This window comes from Ambystoma mexicanum, chromosome 4q (assembly GCF_040938575.1).
Source record: "Ambystoma mexicanum isolate Mex_15411 chromosome 4q, UKY_AmexF1_1, whole genome shotgun sequence".
Taxonomy (NCBI): Eukaryota; Metazoa; Chordata; class Amphibia; order Caudata; family Ambystomatidae; genus Ambystoma; species Ambystoma mexicanum.
Window position 1 is genome coordinate 719295215 of NC_090928.1, and position 22450 is coordinate 719317664.

Consider the following 22450-nt stretch of genomic DNA (forward strand, 5'->3'; position numbering starts at 1 on the left):
TATTGTGTCCTCCCTTGGCCAGAGCTCCTTCTGCAGCTACGCTTTAGCCAAGATCACAGCCTTTTCTTGGTACCGGAGGAATCTCACCACAAGTAGACCCCTATTGTTGGTAACTCAACCTCTGTACGCTCTTTCAATTTACACTTCCCTGCATTACATTGTCCCTAAACAGGGTGTTCACAATATCTTTCAGTCCCCTTTTCACCTCTTTAGGAGTTTCTCCTTTCTTTTCTCTTAGGCCAGAAATCTGTAAATTATTTCTCCTTTCTCTATTCTCTAGGTCATCATCTTTCAATGGTAAATCCTCCTCCTTACTTTCAAGATCCAGGAGCCTAGCATCATACTTCATCTCATAAGGCATCTGGTGAGCTGATTATTTTCCATGCTCTCCAGTTTACCTTCCAGGGAGTCGGCTCTCTCAACTATACAGGAGTGGATATCGCTCTGGAGCACCTTTATCACCTGCAACAAATCTGAAATGTCCTCCTTTCTGGCTGGCTTGATGCTGTCAGTCCTGGCCTCCACCCTTACTGGCCTAGCTCATGCCCCAGACACCATATTAATCACTCAATGGAATTTGCTGAGGATCACAAGGTCGGTGGTCCCAGACCCTAGGCACTCTCATGTATCGCTCTTTCCCTGTGGTGTTTCGGTGACCATACACTGTGTCTCTAGTGGCCAAGGCCTCCCCTCCTTTTGTCTCGTCGCACTGCTTGGGGCGTTTCACTCATCTACCGTTGCACTACAAAACAGGACCGCCAACATCCCTCACTGCACTCCACATTGTCTGGATGTTTTAGGAGGTTCTCAGGTCAGTGTATAGATCATCTTCCTCTCCGACACTGGCTCCCGATCCCTTCTTCAGTTCCTCAAATTCACCACCTGCACCTCAGCATGACCTCACTCACGCCTTTATCTCTGGAAGACTTCTGACTCCCCATGATCATGGGATCACGCCTTCCCATCCCCTGCCGGTCACCCAGAATTGTGCTTCAGGCTCCACTGACTCAGGCATACACTATCTCAAGATGGCCACCGGGATCTCGACTGCTCAAGGCAGGCTGACCTGAGCCTGGCACCTGCCAAGACCTGCAAGTCCTCAACTTGTTGGAACAGTAGTAAGGCTTGCATGTGTTCTTCTCCCCACTGTGTTGGGGTGCAATACCTCTACAACACAGCATGAGGTGCCAGTGCCATCAATGAGCTTCACCCATGGAGCTGCGCTCTGCCTTTTGCCTCTTTCCCGGGCCTCTGAAACCACAGCCAAACTGTAATTTCCTCGATACTGGGGATACCCCAAGCTGTCAGTCCTCTCAGGGCTACCTTCCCACCTCCTCTGGCAGCAAACTCTGATGCTCAGCAGGGACTGCAGCAGTCTACTTAGCTCTCATTTGGTGGGGTGGAACTGAGAATTTAGTTACGCTGCCATCACAGTCCACGCCCCCTAGCGGTCTCAGTTAAAGGAATTTAACATATCACCTAGTGTTATTTTTTGCCATGATTCCTTCCTAAATCTGCTCCTGTCAGTTTCAATCATAATGCTTCTGAGAGGTTTCAAAAAACAATAAACTATTATGTTGCTCTAGCAGATAAAGATCCTTTATTGTATGTTAACAAGGAGAGTAGCCATCCTCTTCATATCTGTACAGTGTTCTTCTCAGATGATACTCGTAGAGGGGGCATCTAGAGGCATCCTATATGTAAAATTCAAATTCCTTTTATCCCTCCAGGACATACCCTATCTTGCTCAAGATGTAAAGATCTGTTGCTATGTCTTGGCTTCAAAAGAGGCAAAAACATGCAGTCTCCTTCCAGGCTTGCATTCATATAACCTATCCATTACTGGTACTCTGGTTAACTCGAAGCTAGACTATGGCAACGCACTATTGTGAGGTATCCGAGCCTACCAACTGCGGAGGCTGCAGATGGCCCAAAATGCAGCGGTCAGACTGGTGCACAAGGCAAAAAAATCAGATTCAATCTCTACTTTGAGGAAAGCCCTGCATTGGCTGCCAGTAAAAGAGAGAATAGAGTTTAAGATCCTCTGTTTGGTCTACAAGGGCGTGAATAAAATAGGACCAGTATACCTATCAGATAAAATCAGAAGGTACAGTCCTATCCGACAGTTGCGCTCGGCAGACCAAAATCTGCTTTGTATACCAAGCACCAAATGTGTGAAGAAAGGAGATTGTAGATTCTCTGTCTATGGGCCTAGAGCGTGGAACAAACAACCTAGAGAAATCTGTGATATTAAAAGCCTCTCGGTTTTCCAGAGGGCCGTAAAAACGTACTTGTTCCGCTAGGCCCTGACAGAGCAAAACTTCCTACTTTTTGCTCAATTGAAACATCTGCGCCCAGTCACGATTTGGTTCGTCAGGTGCGCAATATAAATACCACAATACAATACAATCCATGAAGCTTGGCATGCCATAAGTGTGTCCCCCATAACTACATATTACCAGTCAATCAATCCATCCTCTGCTGTACCTTAAAACATATCACAATTCATTGATATATACAATTATATCATCCTTCCCTTTTGGATTTAGTGAAGAAATTATGTCAATTGTGTAGCTGGTGGGGCAGATAAAGAGCCAGCGATGGGGGCTTCCTCTGTGCTGCGTTGGGCGTGTTTAGCTCTTTCCTGTTAGAGTAGGAACAAGTTACTTACCTGTAACTTTTGTTCTCCAGCATGGGTCTAGCATGGATTTGCATGCTCATGAATATTCCCCGTTGTCAGACTGTGAATCCTCAGTAAAAGAAAAACAGTTTCACTTTCCCTTACAAACTGTATTTCTGCTTTAAACCAATCATTGTCCTCTAGGTCATACTGCCCCCATCCAATTACAGCCCTCTCCCTATGCCCCTTCCCTCAGAGCCATCTTCAGATTTTGTAAGCACGTAAAGTGGTAGTATGACCTAGAAGATCTGCAGAGGGGTCGGAGGGAGGGTGTGCATGTGGATCCAGGCCAGACCCATGCTGGAGAACAATAGTGATAGGTAAGTAACTTGTTCTTTCTCTCTCGGGATTGGGTTCTGGCATGGATTCACATGCTCATGAATTACAAATACATAGCAGTACAACATTACACAACTACGGGAGGTGGCAAGACTCAACAGAAGAAATTGCACTTATCTCTGTAACAGACTCACCTCAAGGAAATAGGTTGTGTAGCACTGCTTGGCTGGCTCTGAACTCCTCCCTGAAATCCCTGTCGATGCAGTAGAATTACGTGAAGGTGTCCGTGGACCTCCACATAGCAGTCCTGCATATGTCAAGCAGGGGCACACCAGACAGGAACGCTGTTGTCACAGCATTCGCTCTGGTGGAGTGGGCTCTCGGAAGGCCGGGCAGCGGTGGTGATGCTGCCGCAGAGCCACCAAGAAATGGAAGCCTTGGACAAGGCCTTCCCATGGTTCACAGGACCAAAGTTCACAAACAGTTGTCAAGTCTTCCGAAAACTCTTTGTGCATGTCACATAGTACTTCAAGGCACAAGCAACGTCCAGCGAGTGTAAGGCCCTTTCAGCCGGTGGGGAAGGCTTTGGGAAAAAAACACGTACCACCAAAAGCTTGTTGAGGTGGCACTCCGACGGAACCTTCGGCATGAAAGAGGGGTGCGTCTGCAGCACCACCCTCGATTTGTGGACAGTTGGGAGGGGCCTGATGCATAGGCTTGAATGGGACCCCCATGAGCCTTGTCAGCACTGCATTGAGTTCCCACGCCGGGGCAGGAGCCTTCACTGGCGGGAAAGATCTTTGAGGAACTCCTTGACCAGTCAATGAGACCAAAGTGAAGCGGGAGATGGCCGCTAGATGTACCTTGATAGAGGCGTTAGCCAATCCGGCCATGGCCAAGGATAGCAAGTATGGAAGAATGTGCGGGCCGTGACCCTCAGAGGGGTAATCTTCTGAGACTGGTATCACGTAACAAAACACTTCCACTTGTGACCATAGCACTTCAAAGTCGACGATACCCTGTCCTTGGTGAGGACCTCCCTGCAGTCCACAGGCAACACATATTCTCCAAACTCTAGAGCTGCAGGAGCCAAGCTCTCAGGTTCAGCAATGGTTCGTGATGAAGGATTGCACCACCTTCTCTGGTGAGAATATCCGGGACCACTGGCAGCTTGACCGGAGGCTGCGCTGACAGGCTAAGAAGGTCCGGATACCAAATCTGCATCGGCCATGCCCGGGCTATGGGTATCATCCTGCATTGGCACTGTGAGTGTGTTGATGACATGTAGCAGGATTGGCAACAGAGGAAATGCATATAGAAACATCCCTTCCCACGGGAAGGAGAATGTGTCCCCCAGGATCCTCGGTTGGTGGAATCTGTTGGCAAACCTCTGGCATTTGGAGTTTGCCGCCATCGCAAATAGATCATTCGGGGGCCTGCCCCACTTGACGAAGATGCGGTCCACCTGGTACTGCCGAAGTTCCCACTTGTGGCAGGTGCGCAATTCCCTGCTGAGGGAGTCTGCAATGGTGTTCTTGACTCCCGCCAGGTGAAGAGGGATGAGTGGCCAGCACCACACGACCTGCATTTTCTTGGAGAGCGCTGGGGATCAAGTGCCCCCCTGGTTCCTGATGTAGAACATGGTGGTGGTGTTGTCCATGAAGATCCTCACCACCTTGCTCTTCAAAGACGGAGGAAACGGCTTGAGGCCCAGAACACTCCCCGTAGCTCCAGGATGTTGCTATGGAGATTCTTTTCCTCCGGCAGCCACAGGCATCTGGCGTGCAGATGTCCAGTGTGGTTTTCCCAGCCTTCCATGGAGGCGTCTGTGGTGCCCATCTCCTGTTAAGGAGGGTTTTGAAACCCTGTGCCACCAAGTGATGTTGGAGCGGACGCCCAACCACCCTATCGCCGACGGAACTCCTTGTCGAGCGTAATCTTGTCCACGAAGCTTTCGGACACGTGTATCCAGTGAGCGTCCAGGAACTCCTAATGGGGGGCGCATGTGCAACCTGCAGAGTCAGGTGAGGTAGATGCAGGACAACATCACACTGAGCAATGACTTGATGGTCCGTACTGTGGTTGTCTTCATCAATAACAGCCACTGCACCTTCCCTTGAATGGCCGTTAACCTCTCCTCCGAGGGTGACGCCAGGCAGGACACCGTATTGGCTCTTAGGAACAGTGCGTTCTGCAATGGTGTTAAGCAAGACTTTGGATAGTTAATTGAGAATCCCAGATCCGTCAATAGCAGAACGGTCGCCTCGGTGTGTCCGACGGCCAGCTCCCGCTATCGGGCTAGGATGATCAATTCATTGAGGTACGGGTATACGTGTATGCCCCGTAGACGTAGATTTGCCGCCACCAGTGCCAGGCATTTTGTGAACACTCTGGGGGCCGACTTCAATCCAAAAGGCAAATCCTTGAACTGGTAGTGCTGACTCTGCACCACAAAACTGATGTTTCTTGTGAATGGGGATGTGGAAATAGGCGTCCTCTAGGTCCAGCGACGTCAAGAAGTCTCCTTCCTCCAGTTGGCCGAGCACGTGCTGCAACTTGACCATCCTGAACTTTTATGGACTTCAAGTATTTGTTGAGATGGCGCAGGTCTAGGATGGGCCCAACCCCCTGATTTCTTTCTGACCAGAAAGTATCTGGAATAGACTCTGGACCCTGGAGCAGTTGGCAAACTAGCTCTACCGCCCCTTTTCGCAGCATGGCCCTTACCTCTTCCAGGAGCTGAGGGATGTGCTGTTCCTGAAGGGTAATCGGAGGGATCCGCGGACACCTGCATTCAAACTCCAGGGTGTGCCCGTGGGCGAGAGCGTCCAGCACCCATCTGTCGGTGGTGATCTTCTTCCATTCGCTGATGAATTTTGTCAGCCGGCCGCCCACCGGGGTGCACATGTGGGGGTCCGACATCCCAGCAGGTTCAGGCCGGTTTCAGAGCCGGCGTCCTGCCCTACCGGTGACAGCGACATTGTCCTCCACTACCGTAGGCCTTGGAATGGCCCCTGTAGGCTTCCTGAGTTGTGGATCTGGATGGCTGATTGTGCAAAAAGTAGAAATCTGCTGCTGGAGAGTGCCCAGGGAACATGCCGTCTCTGTATCTGACTGGCCTGTAGGGACTCATTGACGACCATCCAGCCTTGTCGAAGAAGGCGGGCACAGTTTCTCATCTGCCGGAACCCTGTGGCGGCGATGTCCAACGCCACTATAATGGCGTGATTAGACGCTACTTCCCCCTCTGGGAGAAGAGCAATTGGCTCCATCCTCTTATCATCGGGGAGGACCTCCAGAATAAGACCCAGCTTGTACCACAGCTCCCTGTCATGCATGGCTAGCATCGCCATTGCCTTTGCCGCCTTAATAGTGAAACGCTGCAGTATAAATTGCCTTCCTTCCCATGGTGTCAATCTTCTTTCCCTCGCTGTCCGGAGGGACCGAAGATGACAAGGACGGGTTAGCCGACTGTTTCCTCGCAGCCACCGATACAACCAAATCCGGCGATGGTTGCGATAGCAGGCACGTGGGTGCAGAGTCCAGCACCCGATACTTATTCTCCAGCCTATTCCGTTCGGTCGGTGTCGTGAATGGGTTTTTCATAAGGGCCAGGCCCTCTTCCCACACATCGTCTAGAAGGGGCACCACCATGATTGTCTTCCTCTTGGCCTTGTGCCTCTGGTACAAGAACCCGTCCTTCCTGCTTCCTTCGGGCACAAGCTGGAATAGCTCGGAGGCTCTGGCGATCATGGAGTCGAACGACCCCACTTTGTACGGTGGGGACGCCCTAGGTGGTGCATCCAAATGCGGAGACTCGCCATCGGCTGTGACAATATCCTCGCCATCGTCTGTATTCGTGGCCGTATCCATCCCCGTACCTTTGTCTGGGTCTGCTGGGGGAGAAGGGGCCCGGTGCAGATGCAGAAGCTGAAATGGAGGCGTTGAATGACTTTCTCTTCTTCATTGGCAGCTGAATGGGGTGCTGGAGTACCACTGGAACCAGGCCCGGTGGCATCCTCTTCTGGATCTCTGACACCAAGGTGTGAAGGGTCGAATGAATGTCCAGAGACACATCCCTCGGCTGACCTGAAGGGATCGGAACACTAGGCCCTGCGCCGTCATCCTCCTCTTCGACATCCTCATGGACCCTGTGGAACGACTCCTGGTCTTCGTTGTCCATGAATGTGATCTCCAAGACTTGGGCCAAGGCCTGTAAGGGCTGTTTCAGGGCCTCCTCGCCCTCCCTCCCCCCGCTCACTGTGGGGCTTGAACCAGGGCATGAGTCAGTTTCCCCCCTTCTGGCGTGCCAGCAGACTTTGCCAAAGTCACTGCGGTGGTGCTGCACCTTGGGGGCAAGGATACTTCTGTGCTGCGGGGGCTACCATCACAGGATCAGTTCGCTTATCAGTCGTGATAGCAGCCGCCACCAACTCTATCGTCGGAAAAGTCTTATCCTGTGATGATTGGGCCTGCTTGGGCTGTTTGGCCTTCTTCACCTCCGTACGTGGTTTCTCAGACTTCTCCTGCAGTGTAGCTAGGTTGGATGATTTCCTTTTCGAGGAGGAGCTTGATTGCCGACTGGCAATGTAGGCGAATGGTGATGTTGATCGCTCCCTGTCCACCTTGTGACCCGCTTCCGCAGCGAACCCGGTGGACTCAGACTTGCGGTTTTTGGCCTTCTCTTGGGCCCCCATGGATGAGGCGCCCTGAAAGGACTTAGAAGACCGCTCTTGGACCGATCGCTCCTGGATGACGTATGACCCTGCTCAGAGCACGGGGCAGAGGCCCTGGCGTTCAGCCACGCCACCTGTCTACTGTGCCTGTGAGAGGCCTGCTGGCAAGATGTCCTGCCTTCTAGACCCTGCAGCATGATTTTTATCCACAGCATCCCAGTGCTTCATCCTATTCATGCAAGGCATATATCTAAGTTTTAATGTGTTCCTGTCTCTGTGGTGAGATGATGCTTTCTCTATAGGAATTCCATCAACCCTACCATTATCCTTTGACAGTCAGATACAGCATGTACCTCCTTCTCTGTGTTATTGAAGCACTTCATCCTGGAGTTCTGAGATATAGGAGTATGGTTTTACCTTCCAGCGTTAGAATGTTGATATCTGGTAGTACGTTTGTGAGGTCCATGACCACACCAGGTCTGTGGGGCATTTTTGTAGCAAAGGAATTACTCGCATGGCGGGCCTTTTCCTTCAAGTTAGTTATTTTTTCAGTTGGTATGTTATGATATTTTATTTATAGCAGTAACAAAACTCTTTGCAAATACTTTTCAATTGACATGAACAAAGAGTCATGTGCTTTCCCGTTCAGTGCCTTGTAAGAGGCAGTACCGTTCTCTTTACAACAGGGAGTTGCGTTACAATAACGAGGCAAAAGGTACTATCAGATTATGAAAAGGGTATGTCCAAGAGGGTGGACAAGAAGGATGTACACTCAGAGACATGGGCCTTGTTTAATGACACGTATGCATTACATATAGATAGAGTGAATGATCACAGGTTTTTAAGAGCCACTGACCTCGGAGAAATAACTACCAATCGTTGCTCCACCGGAAAAAAAGGTATTCCATCTCAGAATCGTTCTCTCCTGCCTTATGCCCCATCCACGACCATGCTTTTCTTCAATGCCTTCCGCACAGACTTCATTGTACTTTTCCAGCCAGCTGAGACTGGTTTGACCATGCTGGCAGCGAAAATGGTCTCAGCATTGGGAGACAGATAGTTGTCAGGGTCACACCACATTCTTTCTCCTTCTCTTAACGACTAAGTGGCCCGAAACATTCCAGTCATCACTCAATATAAGGAGCAGGTTGACTGAAACGTCAGCTCATTTTTTATTTGTTTGAATTTCTAGGTGCAATGAAATATAGGCTTCAAACAATATGTTTTAGAGTTAAATATGTTTTAATTTTCCTAAAAAAAAACAAAAGAGAATTAAAAATTATTTTGTAATCCTTAAATAGCATTTTACTCCCCAACTTCAAAAATGAGGGAATAAAATGCATTTGCATTTGTACTTACTGATTTAAACATCCAAAGTTCCTGTTTGAGTGTAGATAAAATTCTGTATTGGTAAGCAGAGGAGTGAGAGGGAGTGTTTGTCGATGGAACACAAGGAATGGTTTACGTTCCCTATGGTATGGTATTGTTTATTTATAAAGCGCCTATACACAGGCAGTGTTTCAAGGCACTCAAGGAGGGTGGGAGCACGGGAAAAAAAACAGTCGCTCAGAGCCCTTGAAATTCTGAGACGATAACGGTCTGCACAGGCAGATTAAGTGGAAAAGATACATTTAACAGTTGAGATACACCAAATAGGTCTGACTGCGATTCTGCGGTTTTTATCAAGTGCACATTATGGGGTGAAGACAGGGGAGAACAGACAGACGATCTTCAGGCAGAGATGCATTCAGATCGTGCAAGTGCAATATGGTCAAGGGGGTGAGTGGGTGTCCAGGTGCTCCCAGTCGGTAGAGGCTGGGATAAGTGCGGAGAGAAAAGCTCTCTTGGATTTATTCAGAAGTGCAGAGAGGAGGACGGGGTGCAGGGCCCTGAGGCAAGTGCAAAGAGGTCTATCGGGGGGTGCCAAAGACTTGTGAGACTCAGAGGTGCACCAGGCGGCCAGTCAGCAAAGCTGTACGGAAGAGGAGGGAGAGATGGAGAGAGCAGAGAGATAGGTTAGCAGGGTAGGGGGAGAGAAAGAGCAGGATAAGAGGAAGGTCTTGAGGAGTTTCCTGAATTTAAGAAGATCAGGCTCAAGACGGAGGGTAGCAGGGAGGCTATTGCAGAGGGAGGCGCCTGCTGAGGATAAGAATCTCCCTCCAAATCTCCAAATATGTGGAGTGACCTATGATGGATGTATGTGTCACTTTTGAATAGGAAGAACTCCATTTGAGCGCTTGGAGAAGACATTCTAGGTGGGGAACTATGAGGCCTCTAAGGGGGCTTTTCAGAATGCATCCCCAAAAGTATGGAATGGTCTGCCATTGGAACGTAGGTGCTGAAAGTCCACAGAACTTTTTAAAAAGAAACTTAAAACTCTTCTGTTTGCTTGAACTATATTCCCGCATTCTTTGATGACCTGTTTTTGGTCTGGCTATCTCTTCTCTGTTGTCTTACTGTTGCTTGTTGTTGCACCCTTAAGCCTAAGGGTCCATGGCCTGCGTGGTATAAATATCAGTAAAGTAAAGTATTAACAAACTATGAGTTAACCCATTGAGGACCAGCGAGGCTCCAAAGGTGAGAGGAGTTGATTAATGTTGCTGCAAAAAAAAACTTTTCAAATGACCCAATTCATACAGGGGTGAATAGCTATATATATTTGTTTTACTTTGGTTTGTAGGTTCTACAAACAGGAGTGATTTACATAAAATGGGAAGGTTAGTGTACTTCATTTAATTTGAGCTTAATAAATATTCACCTGGCAGGTTAGCCATAGTTACCAGTTTGTAATTACATACATGTTTGCTAGGTCAATCAAAGAAATACCAATTTAGAAGCACACTGTACAGGTCCTGAAGATGAATATCTAATCCGAAACACATTGGCAATACTGTCTAGGTGTCTGAATGAACATTATTATTTGATAAGAAATATGTTCAGTGTTTGTTGATGTTGTGATGATCAAGAATTAAGGGTGATGTGATAACACTTAAGGATATTGAGTTAGAGAAATGAAAGATTATGTTTTTGCAAAATTGTCTTCTATAAAATGGTATCAGTTACACCTCAGAGATAGGTGAAACTTGTTTGAAATGCATATACTTATAAAAACTATTTGGTGTTACAAAAGACTGAGTCTGCAATTTGAATGGTCTACAGAGTCTTTCCCTTTTTATTTATGTACTTCAATAAATTGTTTATGACTACATTTATTAGCAAACAAAGCTTATTATGAGAGTTTGTTTTCTTCACGGGAGTGCATGTGGCTCACCTATTGGCAACAGTGGGCTTATTTGTGGTAGAATGGAAAGACTCAGGGAAGGAAGGAGGGAAAAGAAATGAAGATTTAGGAATCGTCAGCATAAACGTGACAAGAGAGACCAAAAGAAACTTCACTTCCAAAGACCATTCAAAATATTAACTGGATCATTGAGCATGAGTCAGAAATATGATTATGGCATCACTTGGTGGTGTTACTTTCCATACCATTTTAACCTTTGATTGACAATGGATTCTGATTTTTTGTTCTTGAAAGCATTGATCTGCGGTTTCAAAGAAACACATTTGATTTCTTGAAGAATAGGATTGTGTGTTTGGGATTATTCCTTGACTGAATTATTAATTCATTGACATTTGACATTGACAAAGAAATGTGTGGGGGAATGAACAGACTGTTATTCAGAGCACTACTTATTTCTTTTTATCATTCAAATGTGTTTATTGAATATCAAACTGAGCAACCTTGAATTGACAAAACATGTGTCATGTATAGGCATGACCCTAAAATTAAAACCACATGCAAAAATTACAACATTGCTCTGATTACTGTCTGTATAATTGCTGTTGCTTAGCAACAGCAATTATAATAACAAAAATGACAAATAAACATTTAAACACAGAAAGTATGGGAGCATGCTGGGTCATAATTAAGCAATATGACCCAAGCGGCGGGGGCATTACCAACTTAGGTAATGCCCCGGGGCCCATAGTTATAGGCCCGAGCAAAGCAGGAATCAGGACAGCCCAAAGATTTTAAAATAAGCTGAGGGTGTGGCGTTAAGTACGGGTGGGGCCCCAGTGTATGGGGCACACCCAGAAGATTTTAAAAGGACGCGGGTGCAGCAGTGACTATAGGCAGACCCCCAAGTGCTCAGAGAACACTCGGGCCACACAGAGATCCTGGGTGGCCTCACGTGGTGGACACGGCCACCCAGAATAAACAGCAGAAGTGGGGACAGGACCCTGATAACACCAAAGGACAGGCCCAATTGCCTCATCCACCAGAGACAGCCTCGAAGGTACTGTGAAGGGGTTGACTGGCTGCAGCAGTCACCCCTATTGTGACATAATGTAGTATATGTGCTTATATGTAGTATGTACTTGTTTGTTTAATGTATATTAATGTACATATTTAATTAATAGATGTTAAGTAGTATAAATGTTATGTAGGGAATAGTTAGTTAAATAGGTGTAGGGTGTTATTTTTATAGGAAAAGGAGGGTAGAGGGAGGTACCCTGGCATGAGGAAGTGGGCCGAGGCAGCGGCCTGCTTGAGGCCGCTTAGGGAGATGGAACCACCAATAGAAGATATCTTCTGGCCTCATACTCCATGTGGGTGGTACCTGAAGTTAGGGAAGGCATCTGTTGCGTCAGACTCACCCTCAGAGTCCCCGACAACCCTCTATAGAAGAGGGAACTGACGTAGCAGATCCAAATTTAGTGGGTACTCACACATCAGGGGTATGTTAGGAAGGGGATAGGGAATGTTAAAAACAAAAAGAATATGTGTTTTTATAAATAAAGAGGGTTCCCAATTAGGATCCCTATAAAATGCACTCTGGTGTCTGTGTCTATTTAGTTAGCTAAGAACTTGGGGTGTAGCCCCTCTCCTGTTAGCAGCCACTCCTTTCCAGGTACAGCGCCCCTCTCTATCCAGCTGGCCTCGGGGGTGAGGTTGGTGGTTCCCATGGGGACTGGACTGCCCCTGACCTAGGCCAGGTATGGGTACTCCCTGGCTTGAGTCATGGCCGGGGAAAAGTGGCTACATTAAGTTGAAGCATGCCTGACAAATTCCCCTGTACCATTTCTCAAAGATGAGCATTTTGAATGCTTGATCTCTTTACATTAGAATGTGGCATAAGTGAAATGACTGCACAACATACATGGCTTTGTATGACGTACAGAAAAAGGAGAGAGCCACACTTAAAATGAAGAACTGAGTGTTCATATGCCAGTTAATCAAAAAAACATGGACAAAGAGAAGACTTGAAATGAAAAGGACCAGGAAAGATAGTTCTTGACATTCATTTCTTCTTCCTTTGTTGCCCTTTATTTTTTTGCAGGGCACTCAGAAGGATTTTCCCTGTTTCCACGTGGATTGTTGTCGTGTGCCTGGTCTTCAACCAAAGTTAACAGTAAATATCTATATTCCATTAAAATGCTCGATGGATGTTGGGATAACACAGACATTCTACAATTGTATTGCAAGTGTGTCCTTCTGCGGGATAAGGGGACTCTAGCGTTTCGATTAACTTCCAAAGACCCACTGGGCCGCAGAGTGAAACACGTGTGTAAAATCTTCATATGTGATACAAACGTTACCATTTCCTATGCCTCAAGAGTCAATTAATACTTGCCAACGGTCAGCGGCAAGGGCATCTTTTGAGGTGTAAACCTGATAGTACGAATCTGTTGACTAACGAGGGCTTGTGAACGCTCATGACCTTACCATTGTCTTTCATTCTTTTCACCTGACTGTGCACCTGTATGCATATGGGGGCGTGGCCCTTCCCATCTCATTAAAGGAATCTGGTCACTCAACACCTGAATAGGTTTATCTAAAGAGTTCCTCTTTATAAATGGATATCTAAAACGGTCTTAATCATCAACATAATTGGGAGAGGGGACCCCAGTAATTTCTTCCACGGTCTTGCATACTTGGGCATTCCTGATAATGTTAAACCTGTATAAATCCTGTCCATGGCACTGAAAATGCATTGACGTTGATGCAGAATGGACTTCTGAAGATCGTGGACATTGGTTGCAAGGCCAGCTTGCCTGCCTGTGTAAATAAACTAGTCCATGCTTCAGTGAAGCTCCAAACCATTGGCTCAGCATTTTGATAGTTTAGCTTCTTGTTAAGAGATCTCAAAACGTGGCCAATTGGCAATTTGCAGCTGTGAGAATCCTTATTTTAGGAAGAGTACTTTGTAGAACCACACTTGACACTGATCTGTTAAACTGACCCTCTCTCTGCTGAAACGCATACATAGGCTAACATGAACCAACTGGGAGATGACACAAGAGATTTTAATTACATTAGATATAGCTGAATGGGGATAATGCGGAATTGACAATGAAGCATGGACGTCATTTGGGGGCTCCTATATGTGTAGCAATCACCACCTCTATGTTGCTGCTTGCTACCCCTGTGAATTGCTTTGCAATCCCTGTGATTTAATCAATCTGATCTACTAAAAGTAAGCACGCTTTCAGTTCATATGACTTTTAGAAGTGTTGTGTCACCGCTGTTAATATTTGTTTATTACCAGGCTTCATCCTTTCTTCGCCAATAAAAATATGTTTACAAATGCAATGCGCCATGATGGGGGTCAAGTGACACCACTTCCTGTGATTGTGAAACGACTCTTCCGCTACCACTGTTCTTTTGGTGAAATTAATATTGCACTAACAGTGGTTGGCTGTAAAGAGAAGATGTGATATTACTTTAGGGGAGAAGACCCTTATCACAGAACGTTTTACCACAAGATAGAGACAAAAAGTTATAACATTAACATACCTGAAATGTAAAGAGAAGCACAGTGAAAAACTGAGCAGTGAATGATAAACAGAAAGAAAATGGATACTTACCCTTCCATCGCTAGTAAGTAATATAGAATCGCTCTTTATGTCTCGATGAATAACTCCCTGAACATGAAGGTAAGACAGAGCTTTTAAAACCGACAAACACACTGTGGCTATCTGTTCCTCGTTCATCCTTAAAGAGAAAAAGACAAAGGTCAAAAAAGATATGCAGAGTGCCATAATGAGTTAAGAAGGTTTCAAAACAAAGCATGTTTAGAGTGGACTGAAGAATCCACAGGACACTGTAACAGTGATGGGTGTTGGTGTGTGTTTTAAGTGTACGTGTAGATAGATATATGGGTATGCAAAAGCATGCTTCCAGGTTAAATGAGAAAAAGAAGTGTAGAAGAAAAGAACGGAATGGAAAAAGGTGCACCGAATAAATATAAAAATGTAAACCTCTGTTATCATTTATTTAAGTATTTAAATTCTTGTTACGCGCCACATGCCCATGGGCCTCAGGGCGCACAAATGATAAATAATTCGTTAGGCTTTCATGAGAATATTCCCAAATATTGAGGAAAGGTACGCTCAACATCTTTGTGCAAATGTCTTCTGAGGGTCAGTATCAGCAAGCATTGTTGTGCCCACAGGTTTTCTGTATTTCCTTTCTCCAGTCCCACACTTGAGCAGGGTCGGTGGTGTCAGGCACAGTTCGTGGAAATGGTCATTGAAGTGCCTATTTTCATGATATTTGTTGCACTATGCAAATAACTAGCTTTATTCCTTGCCAGTGTGTTAACATTATTTAAGGATTTGAACTCATGATGAGTTCAGCTTTGTGTTGGGGCTGCAAATCAAAGATGGCCCATGGATTGTTGCAAGGTACTCGCCCGCTTCGCTTGCACTAATAGTGAGTTAGTGAAGTGTGGAATGTGGGTAAGTGCAACAGCCGAACATACTTTGTAAACCACGTATGTTCTGCCACTGTCCCCTTTTCAATGCATATAGGCATTTATGTGTTTGTGTCTCTCAGAATACAGCTTTGACAATGCATTTTGTGGATGACCAGCTCTAATGCATTTGCACAAACCAGGATCGAGGATGCTGTACGCCTCCTTGTAAATTGACATTCTTTTGTAACTCTGCTCAAAGTGAATATAAATGTTTCGTTCCCACAACTTTCACTTTAAAATATTTGTAGTAAGTGTAAGATTTCTTCTTAAAAATTAGTTATTGTCTCATAAGTTTTTTTTTTTTTTTTTTGTGCAGTTTGTAGCAGTAGCGCTATGTGGCCAAAGAATTACTAACACAAAAAAGAAGAGAACAAATGTTTAAAAGTAAGATTTATGGTTGAAATTGGAACTGGCAATGCTCAGGCATTCTCAGAAAAAAGAATTATTTTGTTATGTGGCATTTGGTCAATCAAAACCCATGGGTGTATGCTTTCCAAATATTGTGCCAACCAGGCGTTCTGTTGGAAAGCACTTGCTGCTTTCATGTCCTGGGCTGGTGACCACTGACCCTTTCTTTGGCCGCTCTGGCTCTGCGTTGCCCGTTTGTGTATCTGGTGTTATCCTGCCCTCATGTGGTGGAGTCATACGTAGGCCTGGAGTGGCGGCTGCTTCTAATAACGCATCTTGCACGCCCTACCTGCAGCAGTGTAATAACCAGGCGTTCCTGCCCTTTTAGAAAAGTCCATCTACATCACTTAGTAGACTGCAGCCGCTATATAGTAGACTAGCAGCCACACCACACATACAGACCATCCTCCCTGCACTTCTATACAGCAGTCTGACTATTTCTCTGCAGAGCACCCTGAATACACCTTAATATACAGAATTCTGACACCTTTACCATACACCCTACTGGCTATCCCTCTTATACAACACTTCTTGCTCCTCTACTTTGTCCACTAGCTACTCACATACAGCACGTTGCCCGTTTCAGTACACATGACTACACTGTCCTATACAGCACCATGCCAGCCTGTTATATACAGCACTCTACCTCCTCCTCTATACACCACAATAGATATCATTAGCACTGAAAAACGAGCCCACGAAAGCCTGCCGGGTTAGCTTGCGTATTTAAGTGCTTTCTGGGCGGCATGTTTCTATGAATGACACTGCATTTCTGTCTCAGATTAATTAACTCACACCTGTTGTGTGCACACTTTACTTATAATTTTCTGAACCGCAAAGTCCAAACAGCGCACTGAGTGCATTCTATACTCGTTGAAAATTGGTCGGGGTGTTGAGTGCTTTCAATGGCAACCAAAATCGAGGGGGGTACTCTGGAGGGCATGGGCGAACGGGCAACCAGTGGCTTAGGCAAGTGCTGCTGATCATTGTCAGGCATCAACTTTAAGCATATATCACAGTCGCACACGGGTTGCAAGGGTGAAGATCCCTACTGCATCTCTTAGCTAAAGGGATGCCCGGCGAGGGTCTGCGCCACCACTAAGGAAGAAAAGCTGTGGCGCCAATCCCTGCCAGGAATCCCTTTAACCAAGGATACAGGGATCATCACCCTCGCACCCCAGGGTGTGAGGGTTATGATCCAAAATACACCACAAATCAAGCTAGAATCCAAGTGTAATGGGACCAGCATGGTGCAAGCGTGCAAAGGACACACAAAAAGTGGAGAGCTCCTGAGAAGGAAGTGTGGGTAGTGGCAGATCTGCATGTGGGGAACATTTACATCTTTAGATCTGATGCGGATTTAGAATTAAAGAAGATACAAGCCACACTCTTCCATTGAAGCAGGTCTTTATTTAATATGCATTGAGTCCTATTTTCCTGAACCAGTACAACAAGTAAACCGTACTAGTGGTGAAGAGGCACTGGATGCAAAACGAGCCTCAGCGTCAGGAAACAGAGGATAGGCAAGACAAAGCAGCCATGGCTCAGGGGCTAGCACCCCCACTGCCATGCATGCAGGCCCGGGAGCACCGATGAAAGTACAGGCTCAATGTTAGAAACACTTTAGACATATATCGAAGACTTACAAGCCGACCAAGCACGGACAGGAGAGCAGCCCTGCTGGCAAATGCGATTGGAACGGAAGGTCAAAGGGTTTTCAACAAAACTACCACTCGAAAAAAGAAAATTATGGATCACAAATCACTGAAAGGTGTGACGCAACATTAGTCAGGACGGCCACGTGTTTCCAAATTAAAAAAAAATTGCAAGAAGCATGGATTGCAATTGTACAACCTAAAGCAGAGTGCACGGGAACTTGTAGCGGTGTGCCGAATAGAAGATGCAAGTATTCGGCTGAACAGCTAATAGTTGGACAGGTTTTCGGTCGGAGACGAATACAGAGATGAATAGTTGCCTTTTTAATAAATAATGTTAGGTAGACAAGCAAAACACTTTGTAAATTAAAACGCACTTTAAAACATGTATATCCATCTTTTAGTTCTTTTTTTTGTTGTCCACGGAAGATGTTTGTGTAAACCATGAAAGGAATACATTATCCGAAAATAAAATGTTCAATAACACTACAGTTTGTATTTTTGTGCATTCAGAGGTGTCACTTGTTGTGCCAGGCCCAAGTAACTAAGATTAGCCCAAAAGTTGAATATGCATGTTGGCAATCACTGTGAGGGGAGACTGGGATGTGTCTACTTGTACTTTCAAATCTTTTGGGCCTGTCCATCTTTAGCCTTCTGGCTCTGGCTCCGGCAAGGCACTGAAACACAAAAAGAGTGATTACATCAGTGCTGATGTGCTACTGACTACAAAGCTTTGGGATGCTAAAGCCATGCTTTCTACCTGTGGTACTAAGTGGGGATGAGCCATTTAAAAATGTATTTTTATTAGTAGATAGTATTTTTCCTTTCTTTTTCGGGTGAGGTATGTTTGTGGTGTTTTGGGGCGTGGTACAAGACACCAGCCAAACATATATAGGGACTGCTGAGCCCTCCATGGTTGTCGGCTGACCCTAAAGAGAAGGGACAGTGCTGATTTTCATATCTGTAATTAGCATGTGCATGTTTGTTTTACTTATTTGATTCACTTGTACATTAATTTGCCCAAAGTTTCTAAATTGTTAACTTGTATCTCCTTGTCTTTATTACACAAATATGCTTCTTTTTAACTCTCAAATGTTGCGAGGAATATTCCTGCTGCCACATCCTGGGGCATTATGGTTAGAAAAATATAGCCACGTTCTTTAGTAACATCTGTCACATTTTCTCAATTCAAAGGGCTTCATTTTGGCAACCTGAGAAAGTTGGAGCGCAAGAGCTGCAACCTATGTTTTGATATTACTAGCACATCTCTGCCGCAGGCACACTTTTCACTGAGCCATCCTGCTTTTTAACCTTGGCCTGCAGGATACATACAGTTCTTTGCTGCATGCACACTACCCCTGATCTATATTACCCAGTGTTGGAATTTACTGGGACATCTGCAACAGCTACATTAATCCACTTAGTTATGTTATATGACTGGGAATTGGTGGGATTGGAACCTCTATTTTAAGTTATCAGCAAATCTATAAGCACCGACGAAGATAAAATGTTCCAATAATGACGTTGTAAACTATTGTTCCAGTTCAATGGTTTTCAAATGCAAAATATAGGAGAGACGAGAGATACATTCAAAATATTTAGAGTTTTGTTTCAGCTCACCCCTCCACAGCAAACCACCAGATGAAAGTCTGTCTGTCCAGGCACATGGAGGGCAGGGACTTCGAACTTTCACACCTCTGCTCTGCATGTACTCAATCAAAAAAGCAACAGCAGCATTTGTTTAATGATCCTTTTAACCCCTTAAGTGACATGCCATTATGCAAGTCTATGCAACAAGGACGAGCATACTCGTCCTTGGCACTTAGGATAAACATGGCATGCCTGCATTTTTCCAGACATACAGTCAAAGCAGTACTTAATGTATTTTTGTAGGGGAAACTGTTTGGCTTTGAGTGATAATTAAGTGTTTGGGGAGGGGGGGTGCTAGAGAGCCGGCTGCCAAGATGGCCGAGTCTCTGTGAGCTCCAACGAAATAGGGGAGGCAGATTAGAGACTCATTGGGGCCAAAAAGTATTCCAAAGCTGGTGATATTCATCCGATCTGAAGGGAAAACAGCAGACCAAGTTTGGAGCTCTGCGGTGCTTCAGAAGTGCGGCTGCTACATAAGGCGTCACAGGTGCCGGAGGCCCGGGCGCGCGGCTCAGAGTGCGTTGAATCCGAGTGCCTGTGCCCTGCCTGGGTGGCGTGGGCTGGCCGGCACAAACATTGACTGCGCTGCTGGTGCGGCCCGAAACTAAGCGGGCAGGTAGGAATTCATCCACAAGGAGCTGGGAGTGCCCCAGAGCAGCGCGGCTTGCATCGGCCTCGACAGGGCGGCCATCCATCTGGGAAGAGGTGAACCAGCGGAGCGGGGAATGCAGGCGGAGCCTGGCCCACGCTGGAGGGAGTGACGGGGGAAGGACACTATCCTGGCTGCAGGCGGAGGAGAACATCTGCTGGGCGCTGGTGGGAGCGGGATGTGAGAGAGAGAGCTGACCCCGGATATTATAGCCGACCCGGGAGAGAGAGTGGAGTGGTGTGAGGCTGGAAGCCGGCACCGCATGAGTTGTCTCCCGATGCCGAGGTAGGACGAAACCAGCAAGTGAGTCACCCCCGTTACTGCTCGCCGGCGGTATCCTTCTGTAGCCCATCAGCCCTCTCCCTCGGGGGCATCGCAGGGGCCCCCCGGTCTACTGCGCCGGGGCCCGGGCGGGTGGTGCTGGCATGTGACGCCGTTGGCTGACAGAGACATTACAGCAGAAGCCCTGGCCTCCGTTGGGGCCCTCAGTGTGGGGGCTGGCAGCCGTGAACACTTCTTTGGGGGCATTTCCTCTAGCTGCTGCAAGCGGGGGCCCAGCAGGGTTACCAAGAGTTGGTAAAGGCAAAGACTGCGTGATAGCCATGCATATGTGAACGCCGAACTACAGTGGAGAAGATCACCCATGGTCCTGGAGTAGCATACAGTGAAGCAATCCACAGTTCTTCCTAGACTGTAAATTCATCCCATAGTCCATATAATAGGCATTATCTTGGCAGACTGCATGGAAATGGGCTAGCGTCGCATCGGGGTCAGCGCGGAGGTGGCCTGCGAAGCAGTAATCCTTGAAAGTGCAACCCTGGGCCGTTTCAATGTGCTAGAGACCTATATCTGTACTGTGTGGTGGCAACTGGTATATAGGGAACAAGGTGGAACGGGGGTCACAACAGCAGGAGCACAAGCCCCCCTAGTGCACCCAGTAACAACAAGACTCAGGAGCTGCGACAAGTCCGGCCCAGAGAAATAGTGCCCGGGGTACCGCCAGTTGCTGCATACCACCCTGAAGTGTGGATAAGCAGGAAACAGGCCTGTCTGATAGAGAATTGGTACGAAACTGGAAGTAGCCTATACTGCAACACCATATGACTTGTAGATGGGCTAGAGGACAAGAGGGTGGCGACCCCCAGAAGCTTTATGGTGAAAGGCAATAAGAGGCAGACCTGCTTACCATTTACTCAAAAGGAAAGGCATTGTAAGAGCGGCGACGCGCTGGTGACTTCACTAGAAGCACCTGCAATGATGGCCTCTGCGTCCCCATCTGTAGCACCGGCATGTTTGAGGGAAGACGCCCCTGCTTCGGAGCTGAGCGTGGTGCTGGCAGAAATGAGCTCTGGCTTTGCTTCTATCAATACGAAACTGGACGGATGAACATATAAGGTGGAGAGAATGCAGGAGCGCATTGACAAAGAAAGCAGCAGAACCTCTGTATTGGAGGCCAGAGTCAGGGCGCTGGAGGACACCTGTAATGAGACAACACAAGTGGTGCAGGACCTGCACAGGGAGTTGAAGGCTTTAAGGGACAAGAATGAAGACTTGGAGGCGAGGTCTAGTGGGAATAATATCAGAGTGGTGGGAATACCTGAGTCAATGCCGCAACAAAACATGGACGTGTTCATGGAGTCCTTCATAAAGGATGTGCTGCAGGGGCCATCATTATCCTGCCAATTCTTGGTAGAAAGAGCGCACCCGATATCACAAGTTGCCCCAAGACCAGGACAAAACCCACGCCCAGTGATTGCGAGGGTGCTGAATTATTGTGACCGGGATGCCATACTCGTAGAGCAAGAGAACTTGGGAACCTCACATTCGAAAACTCCAAAGTGTCAATTTTACCCAGACTTTACCCCGGCGGGCCAGAAGGTCTTCATCTCCTTTTTGGCGGTGAAAAAAGCACTGCGCGATCGGGCGATACAATACTCTATGAAATACCCTTCAAAATTGAGGGTTCAACATAATGGGAGAGCCCACTTCTTCACTGACCTGGAAGCTGTGCATGAGTCATAGAATCCTTGCCGAAATTACCCACAAGCTCCCACGACAGATGGGGCTGGAATGCCCATTGACTGGGGGCGGCATGCACGGGCTAATATGACACATACTTATGTTACCAGCTGATTATACAGAAGCAATATGCGTGCTAGCCTCGATGGGTCCTGAGAAACTCGTGCTAGATATGTAATGCGTCAGCTACATTGCGATCAATATGTAAATTTGTTGGTTCAAGTCCTCCCCTTGAGGTCCAGGGAGGCAGTGGTCATTTGGGAGCTGTAGCCCATGGTATTTTGTTCATTTAGAGATTATGTTGGGGGGATCCAGTCACTGCAAGTTGGGGGTGGGCAGTGTGGGTGGGGGGGGTGGGGACGGTTGGGGTGTGAAAGGGGGCCGGAGGGAAAGTTGCCCAGGTGGCATGAGTGAGTTACTCAAAAAAAAGGTTCACATCTCTCGAAGGCTTCCACAGGTTGGATTTTCAGATGGCTGGGAATGCAGGGTGGTATAGTTATCAGCTCCAGTCCTCACCCAAGGTATGGCGCATAAGGTAATTAGCTGGAATGTACGTGGGCTTAATAACCCGCGCAAGGTCTGCAAGGTGGTGCAGTTCTGTGAGCATCATAGGGCGAAGATAGTTATGCTACAAGAAACCCACCTCAAAGGGAAGGGAAATGAAGGGGTTGCCA

General features: G+C 46.9%; 1 protein-coding gene across 2 annotated transcripts in view; it reads right to left on the reverse strand.

Annotated features, from left to right (window-relative positions):
* The window catches only part of PAK5 (p21 (RAC1) activated kinase 5), a 1510924-nt gene that overhangs the window by 75639 nt on the left and 1412835 nt on the right, over positions 1 to 22450 (reverse strand). For both annotated transcript variants that reach the window (XM_069608301.1, XM_069608302.1), the window contains one exon: positions 14506 to 14632. In XM_069608301.1, the coding sequence (XP_069464402.1) occupies positions 14506 to 14632 (127 nt within the window). The remainder of the gene's footprint in view (positions 1 to 14505; positions 14633 to 22450) is intronic.